The sequence below is a fragment of the Lycorma delicatula genome, chromosome 13 (genome assembly GCF_047948215.1).
Source record: "Lycorma delicatula isolate Av1 chromosome 13, ASM4794821v1, whole genome shotgun sequence".
NCBI lineage: Eukaryota > Metazoa > Arthropoda > Insecta > Hemiptera > Fulgoridae > Lycorma > Lycorma delicatula.
The window spans coordinates 53354694-53367330 of NC_134467.1; the positions used below are offsets into that span (position 1 = coordinate 53354694).

At 36.6% G+C, this 12637-nt stretch overlaps 1 protein-coding gene across 3 annotated transcripts in view; it reads right to left on the reverse strand.

Moving 5' to 3' along the window:
• Nucleotides 1–12637, reverse strand: part of LOC142334109 (odorant receptor 23a-like) — an 82810-nt gene that overhangs the window by 13878 nt on the left and 56295 nt on the right. For 2 of the 3 annotated variants that reach the window (XM_075381819.1, XM_075381818.1), the window contains exons 2-4: nt 7065–7164; nt 3989–4099; nt 190–345 (exon numbers count right to left, since the gene is read on the reverse strand). In XM_075381819.1, coding sequence (XP_075237934.1) covers nt 190–345; nt 3989–4099; nt 7065–7124 — 327 coding nt within the window. In that variant the 5' untranslated portion in view covers nt 7125–7164. The remainder of the gene's footprint in view (nt 1–189; nt 346–3988; nt 4100–7064; nt 7165–12637) is intronic. The other variant, XM_075381820.1, reaches the window with a different exon arrangement.

The window sequence follows — 12637 nt, forward strand, 5'->3', positions numbered from 1 at the left end:
TCTCTAGAAATTAAACCTCCGAAAACAAATTCCAGCTTCCTAAACGAAAACCGATGTTCATCCCTGGAATTGAGAAAGTATGTTTTGAAAATGCCGGCGTTTAAATTTAAAATTTTTGTTTCTGACAATATCGTTTTTTACGGTTGTCGTGATGAAATGTACCCGAATTTCGAACGGAGGTAAACTTACCTTTATAAAAGATTTAAGCGTTACAGGTACAGTTTTGCCGGCTAATATTATAAAAGGTCTATTAGTACGGCACTGGATTATGCTTAATGAAGTCTTGAACGGCTGCGATTCGTCGAACCAGTTACAAAAGTAAACCGACTGATGTAGATTTGAAGTCTGAAACAGAAAAATAAAATTTCATATTTTCTTAATCGTAACTACAGAATAGTTTTATTTTAAGTTCGGTTACGTAGAGTCCGAATTAAATTTCTCTTAATATTTTCTACCGGTGTTCGGATTGTACGGATATTCAACATTTTTACAAACTTCAGAAGTTTCTGTAATTCTGAACGTTTCGAGTGTGTCCGTAGTTAACATATTTTATTGCTAATATACAGATTTTCGTGTTGCGAAAGTTTTACGCGAATCTGCGATTAAGCGGCGAACAGACTGCCTTTTTAGAGGCTGGAAAAAGGAAATGGGAAAATTAAAAAATGTTTGCATCGTATTGACGTATCGAACCGCAGTAACAGTTGTTTCGTGACGATAATCGTTTTTAAAGAAATATAAATCCGATAATTTCTTGGGATGAGATACCTTTTCTGTGTAGAGGGAGCTTTCATGAAGTCGCTTAGGATTTTTTAACTCGGTCAGATATCTTTTTTCCAAAATCATTTAAGTAAAACCTTTCTTCGCCGATAACTATAAATTGAAAACATTCTTGCGCACTCCTGCTCAAGAAGATCGAATTTTCGTTATTTTATTTTGTTTAATTTTTTGTACAAGAGTATACAAAACGTAAATTAAATGAGAAAACTAAAAGAGGTGTATTTTTTAAAATTTAATATCTTTCGAATCAAGAAGCACGGTGCATCGGTTTGTTTGTTGTATGCGCACGCATTTTTATTTTAAATGAAGCCTTACAATCTAGCGGACTAAATCGAACTACTGACTGTAATCGTGTATTATTCTTTACTGTAAATAGTACGTTGTTTACATTAAAAATCTATTATACTTGTTACTTTTTACATTTTGTTTTTAAAAAAAACTTGTCGACATAAAGTTTTTGAAATTTTATAAAAATAAATAAGCGTAGAATAAATGTTAATCTAGACAACTACTGTTTATAACGCGCGATACAATTTATATTATAAAGTTCAATTTTTTGACGTTATTTTCATTCGTTCTGATTTTTTTGGTATCGTAATTTTTTTATTATTTAATTTTGTTTATAAATATTTATCTAAAATTATATTTGTATTTTGGGAATAAAAAAGGAAAACATCGGGTTACAGCTGTGTTAAAAAATCGCAATTCAAGAAACGATTAAAAAGTTCAGGATATTGATGATTTTCGTCGTAAAAGTTTTTGTTATTGTTAGTACGCTAAATTCATGAAGGTTATTTAATTACAGTCGGCAAAAAGATTTAACAAAGTTGCGTGTGATGAAACGTAAACCGTGTAACATTTTCGCGGCGGGCTGTAGGCTCGCATATTTTCTAGTTAAAATGTATTTTCTGTTTATCAGAAAATTAAATTATTATAACCGTAATTTGATGTAATAATTAAAAATAACGAGTAGACCCTACACGTTAGCGTCAAGTTTAAACTCGCTCTCGACTGTGACGAACCGCATAAGAGCGTAGGAAAACTACACCGATGCAAAGTAAACTTGAGGTTACGATAACTATACTGTCGACCTTAGATTGCGCGTAACTCAAAAACGACTCGATCGATTTTCAAATAATTTCCACATGCAATACTTCAGATACACTGCTACAGCATACCTAAATTTCAATGAAATCGACCTAGTAATATATATATATATATATATATATAAAGGAAATTACATTTTAAGTGAACTGTATTTTCGTACTCGTACTTCAAATCAAAAAGAAAGTTCAATTTCATCTCTAATCCCACCGTGCGACCGAAGGTAATAACAAACTTTTCCTAGAAAAATCTGTAAAAATATTTTTGCCCATTTTCAGTATAATTTAAAATTAACATAACGATGTTCACGTTTTCTCAAATCTGAGGGCTTCAATTTTCGAATAAATCGCAACTAATACGATCGAAAATTCAAATATTTTGACCGTATAAACTTGTACGAAATATATTAAGCGATATTAAATATCTCGGGGCGATTGTGTCGAACTCTGCAAAACGGTTTCTACATCTGTAGTAGATGTGCGAACTGTTCTCGCTGTACCGATGGGTTTTTCTTCGAATAATTAAGGGAACTACACGGGATAGGTTGAAGATTAATGTCTCGACAAAACTCCCAACGAACCGCTTGGCCGCAGTCGCTGTTATTGCGATAAGATTTTACAGTGAACGCATGTTATACATCGCTCCTGTAACGACTGATGCCAGCAGTACGGCCGGAACGGAACGCAAGTACAGCCTGGACGTTTGCGCCTTGATGTCGAATCTTTTAATTAATCGACGGCTATATTTTAAGTTTACGTCGGAAGGAATTTGGTTGGCATCGGGTTCCGATCTTACTTAGAGCGCGGATCTTTAAAGTTCTTACCGGGATATTCCTCGGGAGGGTCGCAGACATTTTGCGTCCTACTCCCGACACGATTCCCCTTCAGTACGTCCTGTGAAGGCCTTTCGGTCTCGCAGGAAGGCGCCTGGTGGGGCTCTTGTTTTTTTAGGGGTTTAATGCGCTCCCTTTTCGGAGAAAGTCTCATATGGTAGCCGGAGGGGAGTCTCTTAATGATTTTTAAGATTTAATATTTTAAATCTTAGTATCTAATATAACTTAGTAACTGCCTCTTAATATTTTGTTATCTTGATTGTAATCGTTTAAGGGCGTCAGTGAATAAGACAGTTTAGTTTTTCTTATCGTCGGATGGCTGCTGAATTTCTTTTCGGTCTTCTTTTTCATTATTAAGGATTAAGGAATGTAGGAAAACTTAATATTTGTTTTTAAATTATGCGAGGATAAGAGCGATCGCAATATTCAAGTACGTCGACCGAATACGTAAAAAAATATCATCGCATTCTTCTAGACGCGAGTATCAACAAACGGCTTGTAGAACGGATCGTTCCACAGCCGGATCGGCTGTGCTGCGGCAGATTACATATACAACCACGCCTACACAAATAAAAAAATTCGTATTTGTTTGGTCTAATCTATATTTCGTGTTATTGTAGGTTTATTTATAGTTTGTGATTTTGTTTTGGCGTTTTAGCGTAGGTTTGTAGCCCGCGTTGGTTTTGTTTGGATTAATTTAGCGTTACTTTTTACGTTTTCCTTGTTCGTGGTTTATGTTCTTCTTATTTTTCGTCCGGTACTGCGTGTCTAGGTCACTTTTTTGCCGTTTTCGAGTAGGCTAGGGTGAAAAAGCTAAATCGGTACGGTCTTGTTTTGTTTGAGACCGTTGTAAGTCGGGAATGTCATTCGCGGCATTCGCATCGGTGGCGTCCTGATTGAGGCGATGGAGACTGGAAAATATCTGTTGCCGTGACCTCAGTAAAGCCCCTAAGGGCTAGATCCGGAGTGGGTGGAGTTTGACAACCTAACTGCCATGGTGTCTTCCTTTAGGGGTCACGATGTATATTCCTTGTATCGTCGTGAAAATGCGATCTGTTGCAGAGCCTACGGTTACAGCAGTCGCTTTTAGACCCCCTTAACAAAGTCACTTATTTTGTTCGTTTACGTGAGAAATCCGGTTTATCGATTTACATTTATTTTTATGAATAGTTCTTCTTGTCGTATAACCCGTTTTTATTTATACAAACGGGTTTTTCAATGCGGATGTTAAAACGAATACTAGATTTATTTTAATTTGAAAGAGAAATCTCTTACCTTTGTAACAAGTCGTTGTCCGTAAAAGAAATACACGAATTCATGAACGATCAATGCGGTCAACATGCAGACGTTTTTCATTAGACTAGCGAGTGTTGTAGTAGAATAAATCTAAACAAAATATAAATAAAAATAAGTTTTCGTCGTTGGGCATAAATAAAAACGACGACGCTTAAAAACTATTAAATACGAAGATCGATCGGAAAGTTCTGTTCCTGACACAGAAAACAAGATTTTTCGGAAGTTTTTGTTTGTTGCTCGACGGATTCACCTCGGAGGAATTCATACCTTTAAACTTTTTAATAAAGTCGGTTCAAGTCTGCACGATAAGCGGTCGTCTCGGCTCTGACTTCATCGTTTGAAGTGAATGTTCGTCCCGCGAACCGTTTCTTCAGGTTGTAGAACAGGAAATCTCATACGGTTTTGTAATAAATCGAGACGGACGTGCAGGAACATTGTCGCGGTAATAGAGCGCTTTCTTTTCGCCCGGATGTAGACATTTAGCCTGAATAGCACCCTTCGATCGGTCCTGCACTGAAGTTTAGTATTTCATGGCGGTGATACCGGCTTTTTCTTTCCAAACAGTCTACGAGCACCGCACTACGAAGACCCCAAAAAATCACGGCCGTAACTTTTCTTGGAGACGGAACCGTTTTGCTTTCTCTGGTGTGTAATGGTGAATCCACGTTTCATCTTCTGTTATAAAACGTCGAAGAAACTCGGCGGAATTGCGTTGGAATCTAAACACCCTCGAGAAAAATTCCGTCGAATGCTTTTTCGATCGACTGTTAACGAACGTGGCACCCGCTGAGCGGAAAGTTTTTCCATACCAAAAATATCGTGTAGAATGTAGCGGACACGATTTGTCGAGATGCATTTATCGTTAGCGATCTCGCGTACTTCGATCGACGATCATTTAATACGGCGTTGCGATTCTTTTGACTACCGTAGCGGTATTTGGGGGGTCCCGAGCGTTCATAATCTTGAACGCATGTACGACAAGATTTAAACTCAGCAGCCGGCTTTTTTACCGTGAAAAGGAAGGGGAAGAATCTTTTAAAACGGGTCTTAACTCTTTTTGTATATCGGCCGGAGTTAAAATTTTTTAAATGTAGTTTAGAACTTATTTTAAAACGGCTCCGACTTCAAATTTATCCGTTTTTCAGAAAACGTCACGACGTTGTTTGCTTTACTCGATCGTCACAACAAGCGACAAAACGCACGCGTATAACACATCGCCGAACGCCATCTAGAAGAGATTATACTTGACAAATATCGTAGTCGTTCGGTCGTACTGCATCGTCTCGGTGTCAGGTCGAGAACTTTCCGAACGACTCCGTATTAATGACTTACTTTTAAATTAGTGGACTCTTCTAAACGCTTTTCATAATTTATTGCGGTACGTTTTCTTAAAAAATATCTCTTAAATAAATAATCGAATAAATATATTTGACGCGTTGTGTTTGTTCGTTCGATACGTCGGCTTTGCCAAACTTAATGAATCTGTAGATTTCATTTCGTACGGACATCTTTCTTTGCGTTAGACTTACGCGTTGCGGTCAGCGTCTTTGTAGTCGTTTCCTGTTTCTACAGGGTCATTCACGGAAACTGGATGTTTTTGAAGTGGGTTGTACTCGGGCGTTCGTGGTGGGAGGGACACGTGGCTGGTGTCTGACGTTTCCTTTGTTCATAGCGTTTACATTTTAGTCGTTGAGATGGAGTCGTGGACGCTAGACCAATGCCTGTACGCGTATGACAGTTTTGTGCGAAATGACGAATCCGTAACTGCCGTTCAGCGAGATTTCCGCCGTCAGTTTAATATCCATCGTAATGCAAGTGTCCCTTCTTGTAACACAATATTGCGACGGGTAAACAACCTTCGAACAAGCGGTTCAATATTGAAGAAAAAACCACCGGGTCCCCGACGAACTGCTAGCACTCCGGAGAACATCGAACGAGTAAGGGAAGCCATTGTCAGAAGCCCACGCCGCTCTATTCAGAGGCATTCAGCAGCGCTTCAAATGAGCACAAGTACGGTAAGACGAATTCTGCATAAAGACCTGCATTTGCATCCTTACAAGATAGCCGTCGTGAAGCAGTTAAACGAGCAAGATTTCACGCAGCGATTACAATTTTGTCGACAAATGCTTACCGTTTTTGAAGAAAATGAAAATTTGTTATTTTTAATGAGTGACGAAGCCCATTTTCATCCGAATGGCTTCGTCAACAAACAGAATTGCCGGCATCGGGCAGAAAGAAACCCACATCAGCTTCACGAGAGACCACTTCATAGCCTAAAGGTGACTGTCTGGTGTGCAATAGGAAAGGTCGGTGTTATCGGACCGTATTTTTTTGAAGAAAATGACGCTGCCGTAACTGTAACAGCTGATCGTTACATTGCGATGTTGAATACGTTTTTCATCCCCGAGTTTCGAAACCGGGGAATCGATTTTCAAAACGTGTTATTCCAGCAGGATGGAGCTAAAGCGCACACAGCAAGGGCAACGATGGCTGTTCTCCGTAACTTGTTTCCGGGACGGATCGTTTCCAGATTCGGCGACATTCCTTGGCCCCCTCGGTCCCCCGACTTGAGTAGTTGTGATTTTTTCTGTGGGTGTTTCTGAAATCGCGTGTATACAGCAATAAACCGCGTACATTGGAGAACCTAAAGATCGCAATTCGTCATCGCGTCCCCCAGATTGATGTCGACATTGTCAGTTTGATGTAGACATGCTGCAAAGAATCGAGGGAAGTTACCGTGAAAGGCGACAACAATGTATTGCCCAAACTGGACATTACTTGCCGGACATAATTTTTCGTTCATGAGTAAGTAACAAATGCTTTGATTTAACAAGTGTTTCAGTACCAATAAAACTTTTTTAAAGTAAATATTCAATTTTTTATGATTATTTTAAAAACATCCGGTTCCCGTGAATGACCCTGTATAAGACGATTTACTAACCGTCAGTCGTTTTGTGTAGCACCGGTACCAGTACGCGTCTGTTTAATCAGTACTTGAATGATTTTACGTTAAATTCGCTTGACGCGTTTATTGTTATAAATAAAAGATACGTACCTGATAAATTTGGAAACTACACAGACATAACATGAATTCACAAGTAACAAACATGTCCATCACGATGAAACTTAATACCGATTGTACGTCGTAACCCAACCTGGAAATTAGAAAAACAAATCGATTAAAAACGTAGAAATAATGTAGTTTAATTTTACTGTATTTATGAAGTTCAAATGTTAACCGTTACACAGCGGCAGAGTTGAAAATTAATTTTACCTTAAATGTATATTTATATCCGTTTATAAAAGGTTCGCGTACTCGTCCCAGTCGAAAAAAGTATAATTTGTTTTTGAAAGTGCTGATCTTTTTATCGCTAAAATAATGCTGCAAGAAAACGGCGGCGTTGGTATTGTCGGTGCCGCGACTAAACGCGTTACTACCAGATACGAGATACAAATTCCTCTGCAAACTGGTACGGGCTTTCTCGACATAATAAGCCCTTTTTCGTAGCCTCCTTCCTTCAGCAGAATATAATATTGAAATCGAAGATATATTCAGCGGTACAAGTGACACCCGCACTCTGTTCGTCGCAGACAATGAGGGTACAATGAATATATTACTTCCAGAGAAGGAAAATACGAGTAGCGCCTCGTACGTGTTTTACACTTTTCGTAGCCGTAATAAAGTCCGGGATAGTCGGTGAGATGTAAAGAATCGATCTCTGCTTGTAATGAAACGGCGCGATGTAGACGGGATGTTGATAAAGGATGCAACCCTTAAATAAGTTTTCGGCGAACGTAAAAAGATGAAATTTAACAAACGTTCGTGCGTCGAAACCGTTTATTTTCAAAATTAGACCGCAAACCCCCGCGAGGAGGACTTAATTCTTTTAATAGAAAAGGTAGGGTTTTGACGCACCGCTTTAAACAACGTTGGAAAACGAACGTTTTGAAGGAAAACCGTTCGGGTTTAGGTAAACAACTCCGACCGAAACGGCACCCGTAATATTTTTCACGGGCCCCGATCGATGGGTCTCGTAGCGAAAATATCTAGTTTCGAGATAGTAGCGCTTGACAGATTTCATCGATCTACGTTTACCGGTCGAAACGTTATTTAAGAGGTACTGCAGACCGCTTTTGAAACTATTTATGAAAAATATTAAACGCCCGTGATTTTGGCTAGGGTTGTCGTAGCTCGATTTTCTTTTTTCGCGTTGAATTTTTGTTTTGCGATTCCTTTAAAACTATGCATCATAACCCCTATCCTTTTCGTCACCCGGAGGGAAGTCCCACGGCCCCTGATGATGGCGCGCTTTCGTACCGATATAGAGATCGTTTCGAGGTAGTCGCGTCTGCTAAATTTCATTTGCCTATGTTTAATTACTGAAAAAGTTATTTTAGGATTTATTAACGCTTTATATCGATTCTTTCCAGCAGAGAACCTGTAAAGATCTTATAATGCAAATTTTCAGCCTGAATGAATTCGTACGTTATTTGACGTGAAAAATGTTCCGTAAATATATCTCGAGTAATTTGCGAAAAAATTATTTTACGGATAAAAAGATCCGATTAAAAAATGAAGTATTTAAGGTTTTGCGTAAATTTACTTCTTTTTGGTAAAAAAACTTTATTACGAATATTTTGTGACGAAAGTTTTATAAATAATTAGTCGAAAGAAGTAGAATTTAAAAGTTAAACGTTTTCGCTTTTATTTAAACTAAAACGGACGAAATGTGATTAAAATATTATTCATTTCAAACGAGAACCGACTAATATTAGAAATGTTTTGATTCGGAATTTCCCGACAACCGTGTCGATCGTGCTTCATGGACTGCCGTTTTACCATCAGTAAACGTAACGAAGCGCGCGTAACAAAATTATAGATTATAGACGACCGGCTACCGCTACTGCTCAAGCGCCGCGTTACTATCGCGACCGGATCAGAAATCAATTTTTGAATAGAATTCAAATTCTATTCTGCCCGCTCGTTCTCCGTTCGTGTCATCGTATTTTTTGAGTGGAAAAGAATCGTCAGAAAAAAATAAAAAACTAATTCCGTAGAAAATCGTCCAAAATTGTTAAATTAAATTCCTTTAATTCTAATCCGATAGTAATCCGTAGTAAAAAATGAACGATCAGAGGTAATATTCTTACAAGATTGGGGAAATAAGTCTCGTTGAAATTTAAAACGATTTTCTCTAAATGTTGTTAATTATTCGATTTCCTTTACTTTTGATCGCTTGTGATCTAACATGAAAATATCTCTTTTACAAATATACATTTTCTAATCGTTTATGCCGCATTCCGTGTGTATTTTTTTTGTCTTCAGTTATTTGACTGGTTTGATGCAGCTCTCCAAGATTCCCTATCTAGTGCTAGTCGTTTCATTTCAGTATACCCTCTACATCCTACATCCCTAACAATTTGTTTTACATATTCCAAACGTGGCCTGCCTACACAATTTTTTCCTTCTACCTGTCCTTCCAATATTAAAGCGACTATTCCAGGATGCCTTAGTATGTGGCCTATAAGTCTGTTTCTTCTTTTAACTATATTTTACCAAACGCTTCTTTCTTCATCTATTTGCCGCAATACCTCTTCATTTGTCGCTTTATCTACTCATCTGATTTTTAACATTCTCCTATAGCATCACATTTCAAAAGCTTCTAATCTTTTCTTCTCAGGTACTCCGATTGTCCAAGTTTCACTTCCATATAAAGCGACACTCCAAACATATACTTTCAAAAATCTTTTCCTGACATTTAAATTAAGTTTTGATGTAAACAAATTATATTTCTTACTGAAGGCTCGTTTTGCTTGTGCTTTTATATCGCTCCTGCTTCGTCCATCTTTAGTAATTCTACTTCCCAAATAAGAAAATTCTTCTACCTCCATAATCTTTTCTCCTCCTATTTTCACATTCAGTGGTCCATCTTTGTTATTTCTAATACATTTCATTACTTTTGTTTTGTTCTTGTTTATTTTCATGCGATAGTTCTTGCGTAGGACTTCATCTATGCCGTTCATTGTTTCTTCTAAATCCTTTTTATTCTCGGCTAGAATTACTATATCATCAGCAAATCGTAGCATCTTTATCTTTTCACCTTGTACTGTTACTCCGAATTTAAATTGTTCTTTAACATCATTAACTGCTAGTTCCATGTAAAGATTAAAAAGTAACGGAGATAGGGAACATGCTTGTCGGACTCCCTTTCTTATTACGGCTTCTTTATTATGTTCTTCAATTATTACTGTTGCTGTTTGGTTCCTGTACATGTTAGCAATTGTTCTTCTATCTCTGTATTTGAACCCTAATTTTTTTAAAATGCTGAACATTTTATTCCAGTCTACGTTATCGAATGCCTTTTCTAGGTCTATAAACGCCAAGTATGTTGGTTTGTTTTTCTTTAATCTTCCTTCTACTATTAATCTGAGGCCTAAAATTGCTTCCCTTGTCCCTATACTTTTCCTGAAACCAAATTGGTCTTCTCCTAACACTTCTTCCACTCTCCTCTCAATTCTTCTGTATAGAATTCTAGTTAAGATTTTTGATCCATGACTAGTTAAACTAATTGTTCTGTATTCTTCACATTTATCTGCCCCAGCTTTCTTTGGTATCATGACTATAACACTTTTTTTGAAGTCTGATGGAAATTCCCCTTTTTCATAAATATTACACACCAGTTTGTATAATCAATCGCTTCCTCACCTGCACTGCGCAGTAATTCTACAGGTATTCCGTCTATTCCAGGAGCCTTTCTGCCATTTAAATCTTTTAATGCTCTCTTAAATTCAGATCTCAGTATTGTTTCTCCCATTTCATCCTCCTCAACTTCCTCTTCTTCCTCTATAACACCATTTTCTAATTCATTTCCTCCGTATAACTCTTCAATATATTCCACCCATCTATCGACTTTACCTTTCGTATTATATATCGGTGTACCATCTTTGTTTAACACATTATTAGATTTTAATTTATGTACCCCAAAATTTTCCTTAACTTTCCTGTATGCTCCGTCTATTTTACCAATGTTCATTTCTCTTTCCACTTCTGAACACTTTTCTTTAATCCACTCTTCTTTCGTCAGTTTGCACTTCCTGTTTATAGCATTTCTTAATTGCCGATAGTTCCTTTTACTTTCTTCATCACTAGCATTCTTATATTTTCTACGTTCATCCATCAGCTGCAATATATCGTCTGAAACCCAAGGTTTTCTACCAGTTCTCTTTATTCCGCCTAAGTTTGCTTCTGCTGATTTAAGAATTTCTTTTTTAACATTCTCCCATTCTTCTTCTACATTTTCTACATTATCTTTTTTACTCAGACCTCTTGCGATGTCCTCCTCAAAAATCTTCTTTACCTCCTCTTCCTCAAGCTTCTCTAAATTCCACCGATTCATCTGACACCTTTTCTTCAGGTTTTTAAACCCGAATCTACATTTCATTATCACCAAATTATGGTCGCTATCAATGTCTGCTCCAGGGTAAGTTTTGCAGTCAACGAGTTGATTTCTAAATCTTTGCTTAACCATGATATAATCTATCTGATACCTTGCAGTATCGCCTGGCTTTTTCCAAGCGTATATTCTTCTATTATGATTTTTAAATTGGGTGTTGGCAATTACTAAATTATACTTTGTGCAAAACTCTATAAGTCGGTCCCCTCTTTCATTCCTTTTGCCCAGCCCGTATTCATCCACTATATTTCCTTCCTTGCCTTTTCCAATGCTTGCATTTCAATCTCCAACTATTATTAAATTTTCATCTCCTTTTACGTGTTTAATTGCTTCATCAATCTCTTCGTATACACACTCTACCTCATCATCATCATGGGCAGTTGTAGGCATATAGACGTTAACAATCGTTGTCGGTTTTGGTTTTGATTTTATCCTTATTGCAATGATTCTATCGCTATGCGTTTTGAAATACTCTACTCTCTTGTATATATATTTTTTTTCACATGTTTTATTAATAAAAGTGAAAAATATTTTAAAATAATTATTTTACTGAACCGAACAAAAAATTAATGAATATCTTATCGAGAAAAGCAATGCAATAAATTTGTAGAGCGTAACGTCGGACGAATGAAAATACTGTACAGTAATATGTTTTTAAGTGCAAGACATATTTTCAAAATGTTCATTTTTCTAGTAAAAAAAAACATAATAGAACAGAAAGCTTTAGGACGAATGAAAGAAATGTTTTTGATCCGAGTCGAACGAAGGAGAATTATTTTAAATATAAATTAATCGATCTTTTGAACTTTGTACTGGTTACACGAAGTTTTAAACTATAATTATAATATATTTCTTGACCTTTTAATTTTTAAATAAATAATGTTGGACAACATACTCTTTAATTCACAGGAAATATATTTAACGATTTATCATTTACTTTTTTAAAAATTAAAAACCAAAAAAAGTTAGCGATAAATTTATAATAATTTTGTAGACTTTAAAGTTCAGAGTTCATTAAAGACTGTCGATTAAAGTTTTATCGTAAACAATCTTTCCGATAACTTTTTTTTTATCAGTATACAATCGTTTATTATTATTATTTTTTTACAATCTCATTCCGATTATATTTAATACTAAAATAATAAGGGAATTTTTTTTATACGATAAATAGCAT